Source organism: Bos grunniens, chromosome 8 (assembly GCF_055505025.1).
Source record: "Bos grunniens cultivar Pamir isolate PY7600 chromosome 8, Bosgru_T2T1.0, whole genome shotgun sequence".
In the NCBI taxonomy this organism is placed as follows: domain Eukaryota; kingdom Metazoa; phylum Chordata; class Mammalia; order Artiodactyla; family Bovidae; genus Bos; species Bos grunniens.
This window is the reverse complement of record NC_141172.1, coordinates 68,506,741-68,527,394: the sequence shown is the minus strand read 5'-3', so window position 1 is coordinate 68,527,394 and position 20,654 is coordinate 68,506,741. Positions and strand designations below refer to the sequence as shown.

The following is a 20,654-nucleotide window of genomic DNA, read 5'->3' as shown; positions in this document are numbered from 1 at the left end:
ATTCTTTCCAGCTTCAGTGCCTCCATCCGAGGCCTGCTCCTTGCTCTCCAAACCCTAATCACCCACACTCCACCTCCCCTGAGCTCTCAATGCCTTCAAATCTGTGTTCCACTTTGTGCACACACCCACACTGACCTCAGCCCTGGAAACCCAGTGAGAGATGGAGGGGAGAGGTGCCCAGTGTGGGAGGCTTGCTCTCAGGCCCAGAGCTGGGAGGGACAGGTCAGGAACACTACAGACAAGTGTCCTTCCACTCCCGCACCCCCTGCCCCACACACACCCCACTAAAATCACCCGTAAGCACTATAAGGACAAGCACTCCTTAGGAGAAATTTCCCAACTCCATCCTGGGTAGGGAGGAGTAAATTAGTATGTGCTCAGCACTGCCTGTGGAGTAGCCCCCAACCCCAACCAAGTGTCCCAGATGGTACTCACGGGGTCCAGTGTATCTCGCTGGTGGTAGAGGACGAGGTCCCCAGGTCCGGGGGATGGCTGGAGCCTCCAGGATGGGACAGAGCTGACCTGGGGGTGCTGAGACTCTGGGTCCATAGGAGGGCAGGTGGGCACATGCAAACATGAGGAAGGAGGCATGAACCGGCCTGCCCCTTTCCCCAGGAACAGCATCCCACGCTGCCTCATCTCATCTCGCAGTCCCCGTAGCACAGGGAGACCTGTCTGACTGCAACCTCACAGGTACTGGGAAGTTGGGCCCAGGTAGGGGAGGTGGCTGATCTGTACGTGTGCACAGAGCTGGGAGCAGGAGGAGTCCTGTGCATGGGCTCTATCTGCCCCTAACAGTTTGCTGAGTGAGGGATGAACATAGGAGCACATGCCCTTGTCTGTGGTCAATGTCAGCATGATGACCAATGGCCATCATTGCCCATCAGCTACTTCCTACTAACCACCCTCTGCAGTGGGACTCGCTATCCCCATTCTACAAGTGAGGAAACCCAAACCCAGAGAGGGTAAGTCATCTGCCCAAGGTCACACAGCAGGTGAATGGCAGACACCCCGGCTCCCAGCACACCCTGTCCCAAGACGCTGATACAGGTAAATCCCAAGAGTGGACTCTGGAAGGTCAGGAGGCCTGTGCTGGTTTGGGGGTCCCATCTAGAGACCCCTGCCTCCCTGGGCTGCAGCTCCAGGGTCTGGGGTCCTCAAGGACTGCAACACAAGGTTCTCTTCAGTCACCCCACTAGACTATCCTGAGCAGTTGGGGGAATTCCACAACACAGAGCCTCCCAGGAATGGGGAATACAGCACAGGGAGCAGGGCTCACTCTCGGGTCTGAGGCAGGTCACCTTACCTGGGTCTGGGGTCTGGACTCCTGGGGAGGGAGGGAGAAGCCGGTGCGGCGGGGGGAGGTCTGGACCCCCCAGTCAGTGGGGTCAGCTGGGCTGCGTGGCGTTAAAGGAGAGCTGGGGCGACAGACCAGGCGGGCGGTGGGCAGGCGGGGAGATGCAGGGAGCTGGGGGCCGTCATCACAGAGCCGGACCCGGGGCTCCCGGGTCACCTGCACGTAGCTGGCGGGGAAGATGCCCTGGCGCCCGGTGCCCGAGATGCGGCCCTCGTACCAGTGCTCATTCACCTTGCGGATCAGGCAGATGCGCTCCCCCTGGTCACAGAGAAGGAGGGAGGTAGTATCTGCAGGCCCTTGGCTGCCAGGCACAGGAGGGTGCAGAGTCATTGTAACCTAACACCTTGCATGGAGGGATCAGGCTTGGAGGGCACCAGCTGGTTATATACAGGTCACACAGCTCCATGACAGGTTGGTAAGGAGTACCGCGCAGGTGTTAGCACCACTGCCATGACTGGGTCCTTTCCTGCCTCCACCTTGGAGGTCATCACCGCATCCAAAAACAAACTCCCTGAGGACAGCTGGTGTGTCCCCAAGCCCACATACTGACTACTGTTAGTGGGGCTGTCCTAGGAAGGACGGTCTCCAGCCCCCCTCCTGCTCCCACCTCTCTCCATCCAGCCATCCCCTTCCTCCTCTCTCGCTAGGCCAGCTCTTCCAGGGCAACATTCACTAGGTGCATTCACACCCTTTGCCCTCAAAATAAACCAAGAGGGACCAGTTCCCTTGCTTTCTGGGGCATTACTCCATTTTCTTTTTTTTCTTTGTTTTTGAATTTTTTGGCTGCACTGCATTGCACGTGGGAACTTAATTCCCTGACCAGGGATAGAACCTGTGTCGCCTGCATTAGAAGTGCAGAGCCTTAACCACTGGACTGTCAGGGAAGTCTCAACATTTTTCAAGCTTTCTGAACCATTATCTATAGTAAAAAGATTATGTTGTAATATCAATCCAGTACACCCACCCACACACACACACACACACACACCTGTCTAAGAGTTGGATGAAATACCCTTTCTACATGCAAGGTATTCTAAGACTTCCATTCTATTATTTTTAAAATGCTGATGTGATCCTCACAGCCTACCAACCTGCAACTTGAGAAAAAGCACAACTACTCTAGAAGTTTTGAACATTTTAAAAATGGGCAAGGGACTTCCCTGGTGTTTCAGTGGCTAAGACTCTGCACTCCCAATGCAGGGGGCCCAGGTTCGGTCCCTGGTCAGGGAACTAGATCCCACATGCTGCAACTAAGACCCAGGACAACCAAATAAATTAAAATAAATAAACAAATAAAAATGGACAGGAGACTTCCCTGATGGTCCAATGGTTAAGAGTCCGCCTACCAATGCAGGGGACTCGGTTTAATTCCTGGTCAGGGAACTAAAATTGTACATGCCGTGGGGCAACCAAGCCCCCATGCCACAACTAGAGAGCCTGAGCACCACAACGACTGAGCCCACATGCTCTAGAACCCACGTGCTGTAACAGAAGCCTGCGTGCCACAACAAAGAGCCTATGCAGCAAAAAAAAATAATAAAAGTAAATAAATTAAAATGGGCACAATTAAGGGAAATATATCCAAAGAGATTGAGAATAAAAATCTGAAACACTAGTGAAAATAGGTATATCTGATTTTTTTTTTTAAAGAATATTTTTACTGCACACATTTACCTATGTCTTCAGCTGCCCTTACCCTGCCCCACCCCCCTTTCCCCCTGGCCAAGCGTACTTTTCTGAAGGAAAGCTCCACCTCCAGATCCCCCTTGAAGTTGTACTGGGCCACGGCTTCTCCATACTCCAGCACCTGGTAGGTCGGAGGCTTGATGGGCTTGGGAATCTCATCTGCTGGCAGCACCTGGAGGAAGAGAGGACATGTGATTCAGCTTGGGTATCAACTGGGCACAGACCTGGGCTCCTGGGGAAGCAATATGACCAAGGTCTGTCCCCAGACCACACTGGAGACAGATACCAAACACAAGCCTGGGGGGAGCCAGCAGTGAGCACAGGGCACAGGGGTAGTCAGTCCCAGAATGCTTCTGGAGGAAGAATTTTCACCAGAAGTTATGTGGAGTGGGCATTATCAGAGTGGACAATGGCGGTGCAAACAGGAGAGAGTTTACATTGGGGCACAGAAGGATATGAGAGGTACCAAGGAGCAGGGAACTCCTGGTAGCCTGTTCTAAAAGTGAGGATCTACCATTTCACCACTGCTTAGAACCAAGTGTCCCTCCTCCCCCTCCACTTTTACCCCACCATGTGCCCAGGGTCCCCATGCTCTCGTCACTTCATCCTACTCAGAAAAATCAAGATGCTAATAAACTAGTTCATACTAAGATATAAAACTTCCTTGGTGGCTCAGACGATTGCCTGGTGGGGCAACAGTGCATGGAGTTGCAAAGAGTTGGACACGACTGAGTAACACTTCCGGCATTTCAAGATGTAAATGACTGATGATATGCAATACTGTATATACTTGTGGAACTTCAGGATCAGGGACATCGTTTTAAGGATAGAGGAGGTCTATTGATGCCTAGGAGATAAAGAGCCTGAAATAGACGACTCAATCGATGGGTCAAAGAGGAAGCCACAAAGAAATGACAATAGCCTGAGCTGAATGAAAAAAAACAAAAACAAAATATCAACATCTGTGGGTTGTAGGTAAAAGCTATGCTTAGAGAGGAATTTATAGCATTAAATGTTTACACTTAGGAGAAAAAGGTTTCAGATCAATAATCTGAACTACCACTCAAAGAAACTAGAAAAAGAACTTAACACAAGCTGAATAAAGGAAATAATGAAGAGGCAGAAATCAATGAAATTGAAAACAAAAGTAGAGAAAAATCAATGAAATCGAAAGTTGTTTCTTTGAAAAGATCCATAAAATTAACCAATTTCTAGCCAGAATAAGAAAAGACAGAGATTATCAATGTCAGGAATGAAGGAAAGGACATTACTTTGGATCACAATAAACTGTGGAAAATTCTGAAAGAGATGGGAATACCAGACCACCTGACCTGCCTCTTGAGAAACCTGTATGCAGGTCAGGAAGCAACAGTTAGAACTGGACATGGAACAACAGACTGGTTCCAAATAGGAAAAGGAGTACATCAAGGCTGTATATTGTCACCCTGCTTATTTAACTTCTATGCAGAGTACATCATGAGAAATGCTGGGCTGGAGGAAGCACAAGCTGGAATCAAGATTGCCAGGAGAAATATCAGTAACCTCAGATATGCAGATGACACCACCCTTATGGCAGAAAGTGAAGAAGAACTAAAGAGCCTCTTGATGAAAGTGAAAGAGGAGAGTGAAAAAGTTGGCTTAAAGCTCAACATTCAGAAAACGAAGATCATGGTATCCGATCCCATCACTTCATGGCACATAGATGGGGAAACAGTGGAAACAGTGGAAACAGTGGCTGACTTGGGGGCTCCAAAATCACTGCAGATGGTGACTGCAACCATGAAATTAAAAGACGCTTACTCCTTGGAAGGAAAGTTAGGACCAACCTAGATAGCATATTAAAAAGCAGAGTTATTACTTTGCCGACAAAGGTTTGTCTAGTCAAGGCTATGGTTTTTCCAGTGGTCATGTATGGATGTGAGAGCTGAACTATAAAGAAAGCTGAGTGCTGAAGAATTGATGCTTTTGAACTGTGGTGTTGGAGAAGACTCTTGAGAGTCCTGTGGACTGTGAGGAGATCCAACCATTCCATCCTAAAGGAGATCAGTCCCGTGTGTTCATTGGAAGGACTGATGTTGAAGCTGAAACTCCAATACCTTGGCCACCTGATGCAGAGAGCTGACTCATTGGAAAAGACCCTGATTCTGGGAAACATTGAGGGCAGGAGGAGAAGGGGACGACAGAGGATGAGATGGTTGGATGGCATCACTGACTCAATGGACAAGGGTCTGGGTGGACTCCAGGAGTTGGTGATGGACAGGGAGGCCTGGAGTGCTGCGGTTCATGGGGTCGCAAAGAGTCAGACACAACTGAGCCTCTGAACTGAACTGACATTAAGAGGATAATAACAAACATAGGTTCAATCCCTAGTCTGGGAAGACACCACATGCCTCGGGGCAACTAAGCTCGTGCACCTCAACTACTGAAGCCTGAGCACTCTAGACTCCGTGCTCTGCAACAAGAGAAGCCATCACAAGGAGAAGCCCATGGACCACAACTAGAAAGTGTAGTCTCACTTGCTGCAACTAGAGAAAGCCCAGTCACAGCAATGAAGACCCAGTGCAGTCAAAAATAAATATTTAAGAGGATAATAATGAAATATTATGAACAACTTTATGCTGATATATCAGATAATCTGAAATTCCTTAAAAGATGCAAATACTCAATAACTCATAGCCCCATATCTATCAAACCCACAACCTTGTCTCTGGATTCGGATTCTAGATTTTCTACTTAACAACTTGGCTCTGAACCTTAGTGCATCTGTAAAATGGGGGTGATCTACTACTTTGCCAGGTTGATCGGGGGATTGAGGGAGGTGATACACAGGAAGGAGAGGACACAAGTATATGTGACTGGTGAACCATCTCAGACTTCATATTCTTGTCAGTTGCAATTAGATTTCTTCCCAAAAGACAGCTGGAGATGTAGGTTTTGAGAGGTGGATTCTGAGTGGTGAAAGTGGGGGACGCTGAGAGGACTGATGGCCTCCAGTACAGGAACTGGGATTTTTTGTTCTTCCCCCTGGTCTGGGCTCCACCTTTAGGCCTTCGTTAACAAACATTTCCTGGAGGGCATGAATGAGGCTGAGACTTGGCCCCTACCCCAGCTCACAGTTTTAGTCTTAGGAAACTTGCCAGGTGTGAGGGAGCAGCCAGTTCTGGAGAGGTTCCCTGGCTGGTTAAAGGGGGTCTGCATTCTCTAAGTCTCTGCAAACCCTTCCACCCTCCTGGCAGGGCCCCTTGCTTGTCGCCTCCACTCACCTCCACGTAATTAGCAGGGAAGATGCCCAGGCGGCCATGGTGCTCTCCCTCCAGCCAGTTCTTGTCCACCTCCTTGTGGATGTAGACAATGTCACCCTTCTTCAGAGTCAGTTCCCTGAAGGCCAGAGCAAGGACATTCAGCAATCTGAAGTCCTCAGGGTCCTCCAGACTCTGCCCAGTGTCCCCGAAATCCCTCCCCACCCTCTAGGGGGGCACACTGCAGTCCTGTCCTCCCAGGGACTGCCACAGGGAAGGCAAGAGGCAGAATGGTACTTACTTAGGGGACTGAGCCTGGAAGTCAAACTTGAGCCGGGCGGCCTTCCTCTGGGCAGGGGGAGAGGACAGAGCAGGTGACCTCAGTCATTCAGCCCGCAAGTAGGCAAGAGCAGTCACAGGGACCCACCCCAGGCCCTCCTTGCACCCTGATGGTCCCACCCGCCCTTACCTTCTTCTCTTCCTTCCTGGCAGGACTGCCCCCTGGATCAGAGGCACTAGGGTCTGTGGAGAAGCACTGCCTCAGCTTCGGAAGGCCATGTCTTGGGGGGCAGGGCTGGGATGGGGCTCTGTCCCCCCCTCCCTGCCCAGGACAGGAACCAGTGGGAACAGGGGGGTTCCGTGACCTTCCTGCCACCTCTGCAGGGGCACCACCTTATCTGGAGCAGTGGTGCTGGCAGAGGGGGCCGTCTGGGTGAGAACAAGAGCAGTATCTGGTTCTCACCTCGAGCTGAGGAAGGGTAGACAAAGTCCCTCCGACCTAGGAAGGGGCTTCCTCCATCCGCCATCCTGTGGGGGCTCAGGGAGGAACTCGGGTAAAGTGCATTCGGGGAGCTGGAGCTCCAGGCGGAGGCCGGGCTGCGCGGGCACGACGCAGGAGTGAGCCACCTGTCTGGAGCTTCACCCTCGACCCGGCTCCCCACTGCCCGCCCGAACGCCCCCCACCCTCAGTACTCCCTCCCCCCATCTCCCCTACCCCACCCCTCCTTCTCTGGAGGCGTCTCCCAGGTCCCGGGCCCTCAGCAGGATGTCCTACTTCCCGAGTGGTCAAGGCCGGGAAAGGGTGCGGCCCGGGGGTGGGGGAGGCGGGAGTGAGCGCAGGATCCCTTCGCTGCTGCGACCCGAGTCCCCCCGGGCCGGGGAACCAGCTTCCCTCGGCGGACCAGGGACGGCCCCCCAACCCGGCCGACGAGCGGCGGATCGGGTCCCCGCCGGCCCCTCTCCGCGCTCCCGCCCCTCCTCCCGCCGTCGGCGTCCGGGGCTCGCCACCCCTCCCCGCGCCACGTCTCCACCGCCACTCACCGCGCTGGGGGCCGCGGCTCCCGGGACCGTCGGGGCGCCTGAGAGCTCTGTGCAGGAGACGGGCGCGGTCAAGGCCCGGGACGCCGCCTCCGGAAAAGTTTGCGGCCGGGAAGGGAGCGGGAGGGGGAGCGGGAGAGGAGGGGCGGGAGGGACGCGGGGCGGCGGGCCGGGAGCGGGAGGAGCGAGGAGCCGGGGGAGGGACGGCGGGTGTGGAAGGAGGAGGGAAGGCCGGGACATGGGGCCCCGGGGCTGAGGTCCCGGGGGCGAGGGACCCCGCCGGCTCCGGAGGGCAAGCTGACGTGGAGTCGGCCCAGGGAGGGCTCTTAGGGGTCGCTAGGAACAGTGATCGCCCCGCACTTTAGGGAGGAGACTTGGATGGAGTCGCCCAAGGTCGCGAGTGCAGCTGGAGGCGATGCCTCTCGTCGGCCTGCCCCTCCCACCAAAGCCATGCCTGGCGGCTCGGGGTTCCTGCGCCCACCAGGAGGGCCCCGGGGGGCCGGTACCTTGGGGGACGGCTGCCCAGTCTCTATTGCCCGCAGGTCCTTGTCCAGCTCGGCGCTCAGCTTGGCCAGCTCTCTCTCCAGCAGGACCTGGGGGCGGGTTGTGCGGAGAGACTTGGGCCAGGGGCAAGGTTGGGGGCGGGGAGTATACGGTGGGGGGCGCTGGCCTGGGCGAAAATCAGGTGTGAGAAGCCCAATGGCAACACGTCAAAGCTCGAGGCGCTGGGGTAAAGGGCAGGCTCAGGGGGCGGGGCCAGGCCAGGCTGACTACCTCTGGGCCTGCCAGGAGGTGTGTCTTGGGGTGTCAGGAGGGCCCTCCTTGCTGACCCAGCTCACCCATCCCTTAGGACCAGGGTAACACTTCAGTATTTCCTGATGTGTTTCAGGACCAGGCTCCCTACTTCCTCTCCTGTCAAGTCTTTTATGGCCCTCTACAGCCTGGCTTCACTCTATCCAACCCTGCCCTCCCTCCCACAGCCAGTCCAGCTGATGAGTGTTACACACACACACACACACACACACACACACACACACACCCTTCCAGCCTCTGCCTGTGTCACCCCCATCCTGGGCACCCCCTCTCTTTGCCTGGCCTCCAAGCTCCATCTTCCAAGAATACTTCCTGACAATTCCAGTCCACCCTGATCAGTCTCTTCTCAGCCTGCTGTGATGAATACACAATTTTGAACACGTGTTTACTTAGCACCTACTGTATGCCAGAGGCTTCCCTGGTGAGTCAGACGGCAAAGAATCTGCCTGCACTGCAGGAGACCTGGGTTCGATCCCTAGGTTGGGAAGATTCCCTGGAGATGGGAATGGCTACCCAACTTCAGTATTCTTGCCTGGAGAATTTCATGGACGGAGAAGCCTGGTGGACGACAGTCCATGGGGTTGCAAAGAGTCGGACATGACTGAACAACTAACACTTTCACACACTGTATGCCAGGCACTGTCCTGGATGCTGGGGGTACAGAGCTAAACCATATGGGACTGGAGAGGGTCAGAGTTTTGAGTCCATGGCCTTGGCCCATGGTCATGGGGACCTTGACCACCCAGAAAATCCCTCACTGGTCCCCCAACAAACTGTGTCCACTCCCACCCACCTGCCCACAGTACGCACCTCAATGGGCTGGGAGGGCTTCTCAACAGGGTCGTCTACCAGTGGTTTCTTGGGCTAAGAGTGGGAAGAGTGAGTCAGAGGGGGTGAAATCGCTCCCCTAATGCACGATTTGAGGGTACATCCTTTTCCAGAGAACCAGGCCCACACACCTTCTGCCCAGTCTCTAGTTCTTGCAGAAACTGGTTCCAGGATTCTTCCGTCCAGACATTGTCCGCTTTCTCTTGGCGTCTGAGCACCTGCATGGCAGGGAGTAGGCATTAGGTTGAAGAGAGGGGTACTGGGACACTGGCCAGGCTTGAAAAGCAGGCTTTCAGCCACTGTCCACTTCCGTGCCCATCAGCACCCTCCCCAGAATTCCAGGATCTTCTGGCTGCACAGGCTCCAAGATGAAGAACAGCTTTACCTGTGCTTGCAGCAGAAAGCGAAAGTCGTTCAGTTGTGTCTGACTCTTTGCGACCCCATGGACTATACAGACTATACCGACTACTGCAGCAGAGAGCCTGACCAGAGAGCATGGTGATGGGAGAAGTGCTGGGCAGGGAGAGGGGATGCTGGGCAAGCTACCTGCTTTGAGGTCTGGTGCAGGGAGGAGGGTGCTCCAGGACTGCAACTGAAGGTGCTTCTAAGAGACTCTTCAGAGACGTCCCAGCTTCTTCTAAAGAAAGGCAAAGACATCTTTCAGTTTCGTTTTAGGGAAACAGAGGCAGGTGTGAGCACACAGTCCTGGAGAGGGAGCTGCACCCCCTCCCCACCTGCTCTGGGCTGTGGAAGCAGTGTTAAATAGTAAAATGTTATTAGCTCTGAATTCAAATTCCAGTCCCACCACTTAGCTGTGTCTCCTTTGGTCTCAGAGCCTCTGATTCAACACCTATGAGAATGACTCCCACCTTTATAAGGGTGTGGGGAATCTTAGGTGAGGGAACATACCTGAGACACCCAAGACAGGGGTAACACATACACATCTGCTCCAGAAGTGGCCAGTCCCTTTCCTGCTGGCCTTGGTGAAATACCCTGCATTTGGCTTCTGTCTGGCCCCATGACTGTGGGTATGTACGTCTGTGCAGCTTCGATGAAGTTGGTCACCATGACCAAGTGGTCTTGCACCCATACTCAAGGGTGTGAGACTACATCTTAGTTCCGGGAAAACCCAGGTCAGGGGAAAGAGCCTGCAGGCCTGACCCCAGAGCTCTGAACAAGTTACTTCTGCTCCACAGGTCTCAGTTCCCTGAGGTGCTAGATCATCGATGTCATCTGTCACAGTTACCTGAGTGTCCTTCCAGGACTCCCTTCTTGGCTGGCTGAAATCTTCCAGTTTCTGCTGAATTTGAATATTTCCACCAAGTGGAACCACTGTACCAAGCTTATCAAGTGATGGAATGTCTGAGGGGAGGGGCAGGATTTGTCGGCTGTTACTATGACTCTACTCTAGGAAGAACATCACTAACAACAGTGATATGAGAATGGAATACATTGTTCCTAATTTAACATCACTAACAACAGTGGTATGAGAATGGAATACATTGTTCCTAATTTAAGGAAGCTGTAGTCATAATTGGAAGGACTGATGCTGCAGCTGCAGCTCCAATCCTTTGGCCACCTGATGGGAAGAACTGACTCATTGGAAAAGACCCTGATGTTAGGAAAGACTGAAGGTAGGGGAAGGGGACAACAGAGGACGAGATGGTTAGACAGCATCACTGACTCAATGGACATGAATTTGAGAAAACTCCAGGAGGCAGTGGAGGACAGAGGAGCCTGGCATGCTGTAGTCCATGGGATCACAAAGAGTCGGACATAACTGAGCAACTGAACACCAACAACAACTAGTCATAATCAAGCTTGTATGATAATCATGTTTGTGGAGACTTGCAGTGTACTTTGATCTTCATGCCACCCTCTGATTCCCATTTAACAGATGGAGCTAGAGAAGCTTAGACTGGTTACCTTGGTCAAGGTCACGTGGCTAGTGCAGCACACTGGTTTGAATCCAGAGGTGCACGTGCGTGCTCAGTTGCGTCCAAATTTTTGCGACCCCATGGACTGTAGCCCGCCAGGCTCCTCTGTCCATGGAATTTTCCAGGCAAGAATCCAGAAATCTGGGTCCAAATTTTGACCAAATCTTAGTTTCTACCTTATTGATGATGCCAAGAGCCACAGCCCAGTTAAGGCCAGGCTAATGAGGTCACTCTGTTCCCAGAAAGGAATCAGAAACTCATTAGTGACACTGTGACAGAGAGCCTCCTGATTCCTGAGGTTGGGCTGAGCCCCTGCAGCTCGGGCTGAGCCTGTGTGGTTTGCTTAGAAAAGATGCACTGCGTCCTTGACCTGTCTGCAGGGTTCCTCTCTAAGTGGCATCTGGGACAAAGCCTGTGATCCTCTATGCCCCTTGTTTTCTCACAGGCTTCAGAATGGATGGCTGCAGGTCCACACCTAGCCACAGGCTACCCCGCTCTCCACCCCAAATGAGGCATGGACCTTTGGGGTGATGAATTCCTGCTGCCAAATACAGAGGCATCCCAGGTGGTCCTGACCACAAACAGCAGTCAGGTCATCCCCCTTCGGCTCTGGTGGCATGGAGGATCTCAAGCAGTGGGAACGCTGAGAAGGGGCAAAGCCATGAGCAGGAGCCTGCTGGCCTGGTGCGAGACTGTGCCAGCTGTGGCCACCAGGGGGTGCCAGTCCCCTCAAGGAAGCCAGCACCCCTCTGAAGCTCTGGGGCCCTCCCCTTGATGGCTCACCCGCTCAGAGGCGACATCTGGTTTGGCCTGGCAGGTGGTCTCTGCTGGGGCCCTGGATGCCTTGAGTCTGCAGAGGTGGCACAGGAAGAATCCACTGAAAGTGAGAGAAAATAAACAGGAGCGATGGAAGGTGAAGGCTGGGGTTGAGGGCACCTGGGTGACCATAGAAGGTTCTGGCCCACCCCTACCCACGCTCCTGGGTGGCTGGTGGGAACAGGGGTGATGCTCTGGACCAGTAACTATGGGCTGGGTGCCAAGAGCTTTACACTCTTTACCAAACCTTTGAAACATCTCTGGGGTGTTCCTGTTTTACACGTGAGAAAAGAGAGGCCCAGAGAAAGCAGAGCCAGGGCTAGGCATTTGCTGGACAGTGACTCAGGGGCTCTGAATTATTAATACCATGGACCAGGGGATTTGGAGCTCATGGAAATGGGCTGTACAAACTTCACAAGTTGAGCTGAGCCAACTGGGGAGCCCCAAAGCCAGGCGTGGCTGCAGGGAGGGGTAAATGCAGGCACCAGGCTAGGGCATGCCACCCCCCAACCCCTGCCTTCACCTTTGGGTGCCTCCTCGAAGGTCCAGTCCAGCTGTAGGTCTAGGGTAGCAGAAAGGACTCGATCAGGGTGGGGACAGCAAGCGAGGACAAGGATGGGGAGCCCTGGGAGGCAGCCCCAGAGGCTCCCAGTCCCTCCTGCCTAGAGCAGGGGCCCAGGGGCTGAGTCAGAGCCTAAAAAATGTCTCGAGGGAGGGAAGGAATTAGGAGGGCAGTTCTCAGGAGGGCTTGAAATGCCTCTGGCTGCCTTAGGACCCGAGCGAGCCAAGAGGGCAGTGGCCTTGCTCAAACCCTCCTGCCCCTCCCTCCCTACATTCCCACACACACCCTCTCCCTGACCTTTGGAGACCTGCCCTCGCCAGGTCAATTTAGAGAATTCCATTTCCCCTTCACCCTCTTGCCCTTTCTGCACCCTCTTCTAAATCTTCCCCCTTTGCCCAGACCCACTCTTCAAGGTGCTCAGGACTCTCTGGGGCCTCCAAGGAAGAGCTACTGACCAGCCAACCCTCTTGATTTCCTTGGAACACAGACACGTAACTACAGCCCTGACCTTAAATGCAAACCACAACCCCCCTCTCTGGATCCCACACCTTCCTCCAGTTCTTGGAGTTTTCTGCTTTCCTTTGCAGCCAACTACTGGCCATAAGGGGCTTCCCAGGTGGCGCTAGTGGTAAAGAACCCACCTACCAATGCAGGAGACATAAGAGACACAGGTTCAGTTTCTGGGTTGGGAAGATCCCCTGGAGGAGGGCAGGGCAACCCAGTCCAGTATTCTTGCCTAGAAAATCCCATGAACAGAGGAGCCTGGCAGGCTACAGTTCATAGGGTTGCATGCATGCTGGCCATAAGAAACTCAGTGTCTTCAATTCCACTTCCTGATAAGCAGGCTTTCAGCCTGAGCCACCCTTGTCAAGGACTCCAGTGACCTCCATGTTACCAGATCAAATAGTCAGTCCCACTTGATCAGCAGCAGCATCAGTCACACAGGTTCACTTCCTCCTTTAGAAATTTCTTGTCACTTGGCTTCAGGGAGACTACTCTGGTTTTCCTCCTGCCTCCCAAGCTGCCCCTTCCCAGGCAGCCTAGTTGATTCCTGCCCATCTCTCCAAGCAAGTACTTCAGGGCTCAGTCCCTGGGCCTCTGTCTCTCCATCTCCTTGGGTGATCTGGTCCAGTCTTCTACCTTAAAAAATACTGTCTATTCAGGGACTCCTAACCTTAGCTCTACATCAGAGCTACTTGGGGAACCTTTACACCAAAAATCTCTTTGAGTGGGTGCTTGGTATTTCCATCTACAGCTTAAGCCTCACCCTAGAAACTACAGACCTGTTTATCAACTGCCCAGTGGCTCAGTGGTAAAGAATCTGCCTTCAATGCCAAAGATGCAGGTTTGATCACTGGGTGGGGAAGAGCCCTTGGAGAAGGAAATGGCAACCCACTCCAGCATTCTTGCCTGGGAAAATCCCATGGACAGACGAGCCTGGTGGGCTACAGTCCATGGGATCACTAAAGAGTCAAACATCAACTGCCACTTTTATGAACCGTATCTAAAACTGAAAGCCCCTTAAGACTTGCACACACACAACCCCTCCCTGCGTTTCCTGTGTGTATATACATTTATAAAGGGCAACTTCATGGACTCACTCAGGTTTAAAGTCATCCCTGACTGGTCTCTTTCATGCCACATCCAATCCATCATCAAATTACCATGATTCTGTCTCCAGAATTCCATCAGGCCCGCTGCTACTGCCCTGATCTGAGACACTGTCGTCTTTAGCCTGGATTCTGGACAGACCTCCTGACTGGTCCCTTGCCTCCACCCGGCCCCATCTCTTCCCCACCTGGCAGCCAGAGGGAGTCACTTCAGCCACCACCTGTCAGAGCCTGTCACTCACTCTTCAGCTCAAAGCCTCCTGGGGGCTCCTCAGTTCTTATAGAGTAAAAGCCCAAGGCCCTGGGTGACCTGACCCCAGCATCTTTGGGTTCCATCTCCACCACGTGCCCCTCTCACTGCAGTCCAGCTCCTCTCTGTGGCCCCAGAACAAATCTGGCCTGCTCTGCCTCAGGGTTCCCCAGGCTCCCCATGCAGTAACACTCCTCCCCTAGCCCTGCAGGGACAACTCCTTCACAACCTTAGCTCTCAGTTCAGAAGCCACTTCTCAGGGGCCTTTCCTGACCAGCCCGCGTGAAGTGGCAGCCTTCCTGCCCTGGGCACCCTCCCGACCTTTTCTCCCTAGCCCTTACCACCATCTGCCATATTAAATGTCTGTGTGTTTACTCTGTGATGCCTTCTGTCTTAAGCTTCGCTAAGGCAGGAACAACCTTTGTTTGTTCCCTGTTTTGTCTTTAGCACCTAGAAGAGTAGTCAGCAAACAGCAAGTGCTGAACACACGGTTAAGGGACTGACTGAACGAATGTGTGACTGCACGGCTTCCCAGACCCTCACTGGGGACAGCGTCTGGTCACTGTTCCCCATACAGGGAGGAGATTGGCGGTTCCCTCCTTTGGTCTGTTTTAGCGACCACTTACGACAGAGCCTGGGGTGAGTGGAGACACTTTCCGGACAGGTTAAGTCTCCTTGTCCACCTCTCGCTCCCAAGCCCACTCAGGCAGAGAGAGGGCCCCAGAAAGGGGTCTCACCCGGCATTTTGCGGTGGATCTGCTTGAACATTCTTCGGTACCAGTCCCTGGGGCTGTCAACACTCTGGGATCAAAGAAGGCAAAGTCAGGCCACCCTCCCAATATCAAGCCACAGACATTTTTCCTCACTGAGTCTTTTCTCTGGCCACCCTTGAAGCCCCCCTGGGTGGGCTGTTGTGACATCTTTAGTAACAATACCTCCGTGTAGTTTGTTATGTTTGAGTAAGATATATAGAAGGGGTCTTCCCTGGTGGTCCAGTGGTTAAGACTCAGTGCTCCCAATGCAGGGAGCATGGGTTCAATCCCTGGTTGGGGAACTAAGATCCCATGTGGCATGGCCAAAAAAATTTTTTTCAATTATAAAAAAAAATACCCAGATATATGGAAGAATCTCCACCAATGATGAGCCTTAAATTGTGAGATCTGGGGTGGCTTATATTTTTTTGTTTTTATGTATTTCTGATGATTCTACAAAGAATATGTGTTTCTATGTAATGAAAAATAAACAGTATTGGTGGGGGGTAGGGTAGGAAGGTATTTCACATCCTCTACCTCACCTGGTAGAAGCAGAAGATATTAAGAAGAGATGGCAAGAATACACAGAAGAACTGTACAAAAAAGATCTTCACGACCCAGATAATCATGATGGTGTGATCACTGACCTAGAGCCAGACATCCTGGAATGTGAAGTCAAGCGGGCCTTAGAAAGCATCACTATGAACAAAGTTAGTGGAGGTGATGGAATTCCAGTTGAGCTATTCCAAATCCTGAAAGATGATGCTGTGAAAGTGCTGCACTCAATATGCCAGCAAATTTGGAAAACTCAGCAGTGGCCACAGGACTGGAAAAGGTCAGTTTTCATTCCAATCCCAAAGAAAGGCAATGCCAAAGAATGCTCAAACTACCGCACAATTGCACTCATCTCACACGCTAGTAAAGTAATGCTCAAAATTCTCCAAGCCAGGCTTCAGCAATATGTGAACCGTGAACTTCCTGATGTTCAAGCTGGTTTTAGAAAAGGCAGAGGAACCAGAGATCAAATTGCCAACATCTGCTGGATCATGGAAAAAGCAAGAGAGAGTTCCAGAAAAACATCTATTTCTGCTTCATTGACTATGCCAAAGCCTTTGACTGTGTGGATCACAATAAACTGTGGAAAATTCTGAAAGAGATGGGAATACCAGACCACCTAACCTGCCTCTTGAGAAACCTGTATGCAGGTCAGGAAGCAACAGTTAGAACTGGACATGGAACAACAGACTGGTTCCAAATAGGAAAAGGAGTATGTCAAGGCTGTATACTGTCACCCTGCTTATTTAACTTATATGCAGAGTACATCATGAGAAACGCTGGACTGGAAGAAACACAAGCTGGAATCAAGATTGCCAGGAGAAATATCAATAACTTCAGATATGCAGATGACACCACCCTTATGGCAGAAAGTGAAGAGGAACTAAAAAGCCTCTTGATGAAAGTGAAAGAGGAGAGTGAAAAAGTGGGCTTAAAGCTCAACATTCAGAAAACGAAGATCATGGCATCCGGTCTCATCACTTCATGGGAAATAGATGGGGAAACAGTGGAAACAGTGTCAGAATTTATTTTTGGGGGCTCCAAAATCACTGCAGATGGTGACTGCAGCCATGAAATTAAAAGACGCTTACTCCTTGGAAGGAAAATTATGACCAACCTAGAAGGCATATTCAAAAGCAGAGACATTACTTTGCCAACAAAGGTCCATCTAGTCAAGGCTATGGTTTTTCCTGTGGTCATGTATGGATGTGAGAGTTGGGCTGTGAAGAAGGCTGAGCGCCGAAGAATTGATGCTTTTGAACTGTGGTGTTGGAGAAGACTCTTGAGAGTCCCTTGGACTGCAAGGAGATCCAACCAGTCCATTCTGAAGGAGATCAGCCCTGGGATTTCTCTGGAGGGAATGATGCTAAAGCTGAAACTCCAGTACTTTGGCCACCTCATGCGAAGAGTTGACTCATTAGAAAAGACTCTGATGCTGGGAGGGATTGGGGGCAAGAGGAGAAGGGGACGACAGAGGATGAGATGGCTGGATGGCATCATTGACTCGATGGACGTGAGTCTGGGTGAACTCCGGGAGTTGGTGATGGACAGGGAGGCCTGGCGTGCTGCGATTCATGGGGTGGCAGAGAGTCGGACACGACTGAGTGACTGATCTGATCTGATCTGATCTGACCTCACTTGTGACGCCAAAGAACCTTGGGAAGCAGAGGGCTATGTTACTAATCTGAGTTTCCGATAAGGAACTAGAGGCAGACAGGTGGCTCAGGATAGGCCTGGGAGTGGTGGAAGGGCAGGTCCTCCCAGCATGAATCCTTCAGATCCTCCAAGCTTGCTGCTCCATCAGGCCTCACGCAGGACTCTCTCGTTCACCCATTCAGTCAGTCACTTACTCAGCAACCACTTCACCAGTGCCATGCCAGGCCCAGGGCCGTGAATGGGGCAGCAGGGCAGTCCCTGCCAGGGTCAGCCCTTACAGTAGTGGCTCTCTACCACTGAGAACCTATGGGGTAGTCTAGAACTGTCCACCCCCACCCCCCCGCCAAAAAAAAAATCACTTGTGCAACTCAGACATGCCAGAGTGCTCATAATTTTATGGGGCTCATGATGCCCCAGACCCATAATGGTTGAACCCCTGCTTTAGTCTGGTATGGTTTGGGAACAGCCTTTGTATCAGAGGTGGAGCTCAGGGTGGACCCCTGGGCCCCACCTATCAGCAGCCCCAGCCCTGGACTCACAGATCGGGGCGCAATTGGCATGCCGCTCTCATCCACGGGCCCGATGCCCTCATACTTGACCCAGCGCTTGTCCCGCCGTTTGCTGTCCTTGGTCCATGTGGCTGACCACTTCTGGGAATGCTGGGAGGCAGGGGTCTTCTGGTTCCCAGGGGGCCGGCTCCCAGGACCCGGCCAGGTCTGATACCAAGCAGGGTCTGTGGGGGACATGGAGAGGAGCTTCAGCAAAGAGGCCCCACCTAGGCTTGTTTGTCCCTCATCTCCTCAGACCACTGAGCCCTGTGGGTTCAAAAGTTTCAACAACTCCTTGTTTGTCTAAGTTGATGACGCAGACTCTACAAATGTCCCCATCCTTGGCAGGACCACAGGGCTCTGTTTGTTTACTTTTTAGTTAAAGTGAATGAAAATGGATTTTATCTTGAGAAATCTATGCCCGTTCCCAACCCACCCTGCTTTGTTGGGGATGTCCTCAGAGTTTTCAGAATGAGAGCTAGAATTGTCACATGCAGAGAATGCTAGAGGCATCTCTAGCTGGGGAAGACAGTGGGGTGTGGCAGAAAAGGGCCGGGGGGCTGGGGGCAAAGACCTGAATGCAGACCTATTGGCTGTGTGTCTTAGGCACAGCAATCAACTTCACCGTGCCTCTGTTTCCAACTTCTGTAAAATGAGGGTAGTCACAGCAGAGCTGCAGGGAGATCTAATGTGTGTGACTGTGTTCAGGACAGTGCCTGAACATAATCGACAAACCAGGGGCAGAAACTCACTCACCAGCACCTTTGGCCTCCAGGTGTAACAACAAAAGGGCTTCAGGGCAGGATGGACCAGTGTTTGAACCTCAGCTCAGCCTTTGTGACTGAACATCCCTACGGGTCCTTCACTGAGAAGATGCTAATAATGACACCTTATCTTGCTAGGCTATGGAGGGATGAAGTGAGGTAAGACCTGGAAAGTGTCTTTACAGTGTCCAGGATTTTCTATGTGCTTACTGACTATTTGTTAAATGTGTAAACTACTCAACACATTGGCTGCCTCAAAGGAATGCTCTATAAATGTTGCCATCCTCCTAAAGAGAGGGGCCTTGGGGGTGGACGTGCACACAGGAGGTTCCAGGAATCTCCCAGACCCCGTGGGCTGGGTTGGGCTGGGCTGGGCTGACTCATAGGAGCCCAGGAGCTGGCAGAGTCCCAGAGCTGTCTCTGCAACCTATTGCTGGGCTGCTGCATAAAGATGGGGGATGGGGGCAGCCCTTAGGGGGCATGTCTTGTGTTCAGCGCCCATCCCTTCTTCAACCCACCTATGCTCACATTCCTTCAGCCTCCATTCCCAATCCAAGCCATCCCCTGGCCTGCTGGAGGTCCCCCTGGCCTAAGGCTATGTTCCCTGCACATTTCCTTCCCCCTGGCACTGGGTGGGGGAGGCAGGGGAAGGGATGTGTCAGCCTGGTCTCTACCACAGCAGTTTCACTCTTACAGGCCAGCACGTGCCTACAGGGAGGGGTGGTGAGCTGAGCTCACTGGCCCCAGGGCCTTGAGAGACTTTCACCCACCTCCTGTCCCTCCACCTGACCCAGGGTGAGTGCCAGAAGGCTGAGCCCAAGAACCTCTGACTGAACCCCTCTCCCCAACCCCTAACCCTGGAGCTGGTTTTCCCAAGCAGACCCACCTGGGTGTCTGGAAGCATCTCTCCTCGGTTGGAAGTACCCATTGCACACGGTCCTGGGCGCAGGGTCATGGAACTGGAAATTAAGGGTGTTGGAGCCACCATTCCGGATCACAGGCACCTGTGGGGAGGGGCCAGGAGCAGCAGCTCAGGCCCAGAGGGTTCTGCAGGTGGGCAGGAGGGATGGCTAAAAGATGAGGGCTGGACCCTGTCTGGTGAACCAGCGAGGCTCTCTAGAGCTGTCATCCACCCCCCTTCCCGCGCTGATCCTCCTGCTGCCCCCTGACCTGTCCTGAGCCCCCTTCCCCAACTAGGGGCCCATAGTACCCGCTCCCTTGCTGTCTCACTCACCCGTGTCCCCCGGGCGGATGACCCTACGTGGGCCAGGAGGTGGCCCGGGATGAAGTCATCCAGGCTGAGCCCAGCTGGGAGGCTGTAGGGTGGGGCCTGCATGCTCGGGTCAGGGCTGGAGAGCTGCTCCTCGGCGTGTCCTCTGTGGGGAAGGAAGAAGTAAGGGAAGCCCTGCTGGGTCCAGGCTGCCCCTGTCCTCTGGGTTCAACCTTGGGGCTGTGGGAGGGAGGGGGTCGGGCCAACTCGGTGGGAGCTCAGAGACCCAGGAAACAGGCCGCTGTGGGCACCCGCCTTCAGGCTGCCCGTGCAGGCTCCTAGAAGCACAATGGGCTGCTTGTTAGGCCTCAGGCAGGAGCTCTGGGTGGGAGTGGGGGAGGGGGAGGCCGGGCAAGGAGGAGGAGGAGGGAGGCTGGCTGGGAGCACACCTCCAGCGGCCTGCCCCTCTGGGGCTCTCACTGAACAGCATGGCCCTCTCCCCCAGAGGGAAGGCAGAGGGAACTGGGGCAGCTGGTAGAGGCGGGCCCGGGTACCAGGACTTTGTTTCAGTTCCCTCTGCCACCCCCAGGCCCCGTGAGCATCTGCTTGCCAGAGGGCACAAAGGGTTAGTCAGGCAGTGGGGTGGGAAGCGGCCACCCGCCCACTGCCCAGCGGGGCCAAGATTCTAGGGAGGCTGGGCATGTCCAGTCCGCAGGAACCATTTGTTCTGAGCTCAAAGTAGTATCAGCTCCCT

At 53.2% G+C, this 20,654-nt stretch overlaps 1 protein-coding gene across 19 annotated transcripts in view; it reads right to left on the bottom strand.

Moving 5' to 3' along the window:
* SORBS3 (sorbin and SH3 domain containing 3) overlaps nucleotides 1–20,654 on the bottom strand; it is a 29,128-nt gene that overhangs the window by 4,077 nt on the left and 4,397 nt on the right. For 2 of the 19 annotated variants that reach the window (XM_086416214.1, XM_086416213.1), the window contains exons 2-19: nucleotides 19,925–20,066; nucleotides 19,577–19,694; nucleotides 17,918–18,111; nucleotides 15,153–15,216; nucleotides 12,517–12,555; nucleotides 11,961–12,054; nucleotides 9,787–9,877; nucleotides 9,372–9,458; nucleotides 9,223–9,276; nucleotides 8,106–8,192; nucleotides 7,603–7,649; nucleotides 7,025–7,158; nucleotides 6,752–6,804; nucleotides 6,584–6,630; nucleotides 6,307–6,421; nucleotides 3,090–3,215; nucleotides 1,307–1,615; nucleotides 436–539 (exon numbers count right to left, since the gene is read on the bottom strand). In XM_086416214.1, the coding sequence (XP_086272340.1) occupies nucleotides 436–539; nucleotides 1,307–1,615; nucleotides 3,090–3,215; nucleotides 6,307–6,421; nucleotides 6,584–6,630; nucleotides 6,752–6,804; nucleotides 7,025–7,158; nucleotides 7,603–7,649; nucleotides 8,106–8,192; nucleotides 9,223–9,276; nucleotides 9,372–9,458; nucleotides 9,787–9,877; nucleotides 11,961–12,054; nucleotides 12,517–12,555; nucleotides 15,153–15,216; nucleotides 17,918–18,111; nucleotides 19,577–19,694; nucleotides 19,925–20,066 (1,905 nt within the window). Of the gene's footprint in view, nucleotides 1–435; nucleotides 540–1,306; nucleotides 1,616–3,089; nucleotides 3,216–6,306; nucleotides 6,422–6,583; nucleotides 6,631–6,751; nucleotides 6,805–7,024; nucleotides 7,159–7,281; nucleotides 7,673–8,105; nucleotides 8,193–9,222; nucleotides 9,277–9,371; nucleotides 9,459–9,786; nucleotides 9,878–11,960; nucleotides 12,055–12,516; nucleotides 12,556–15,152; nucleotides 15,217–17,917; nucleotides 18,112–19,576; nucleotides 19,695–19,924; nucleotides 20,067–20,349; nucleotides 20,500–20,654 lie in introns of those variants that run through there. The other 17 variants (XM_086416218.1, XM_086416215.1, XM_086416220.1 and 14 more) reach the window with 11 other exon arrangements.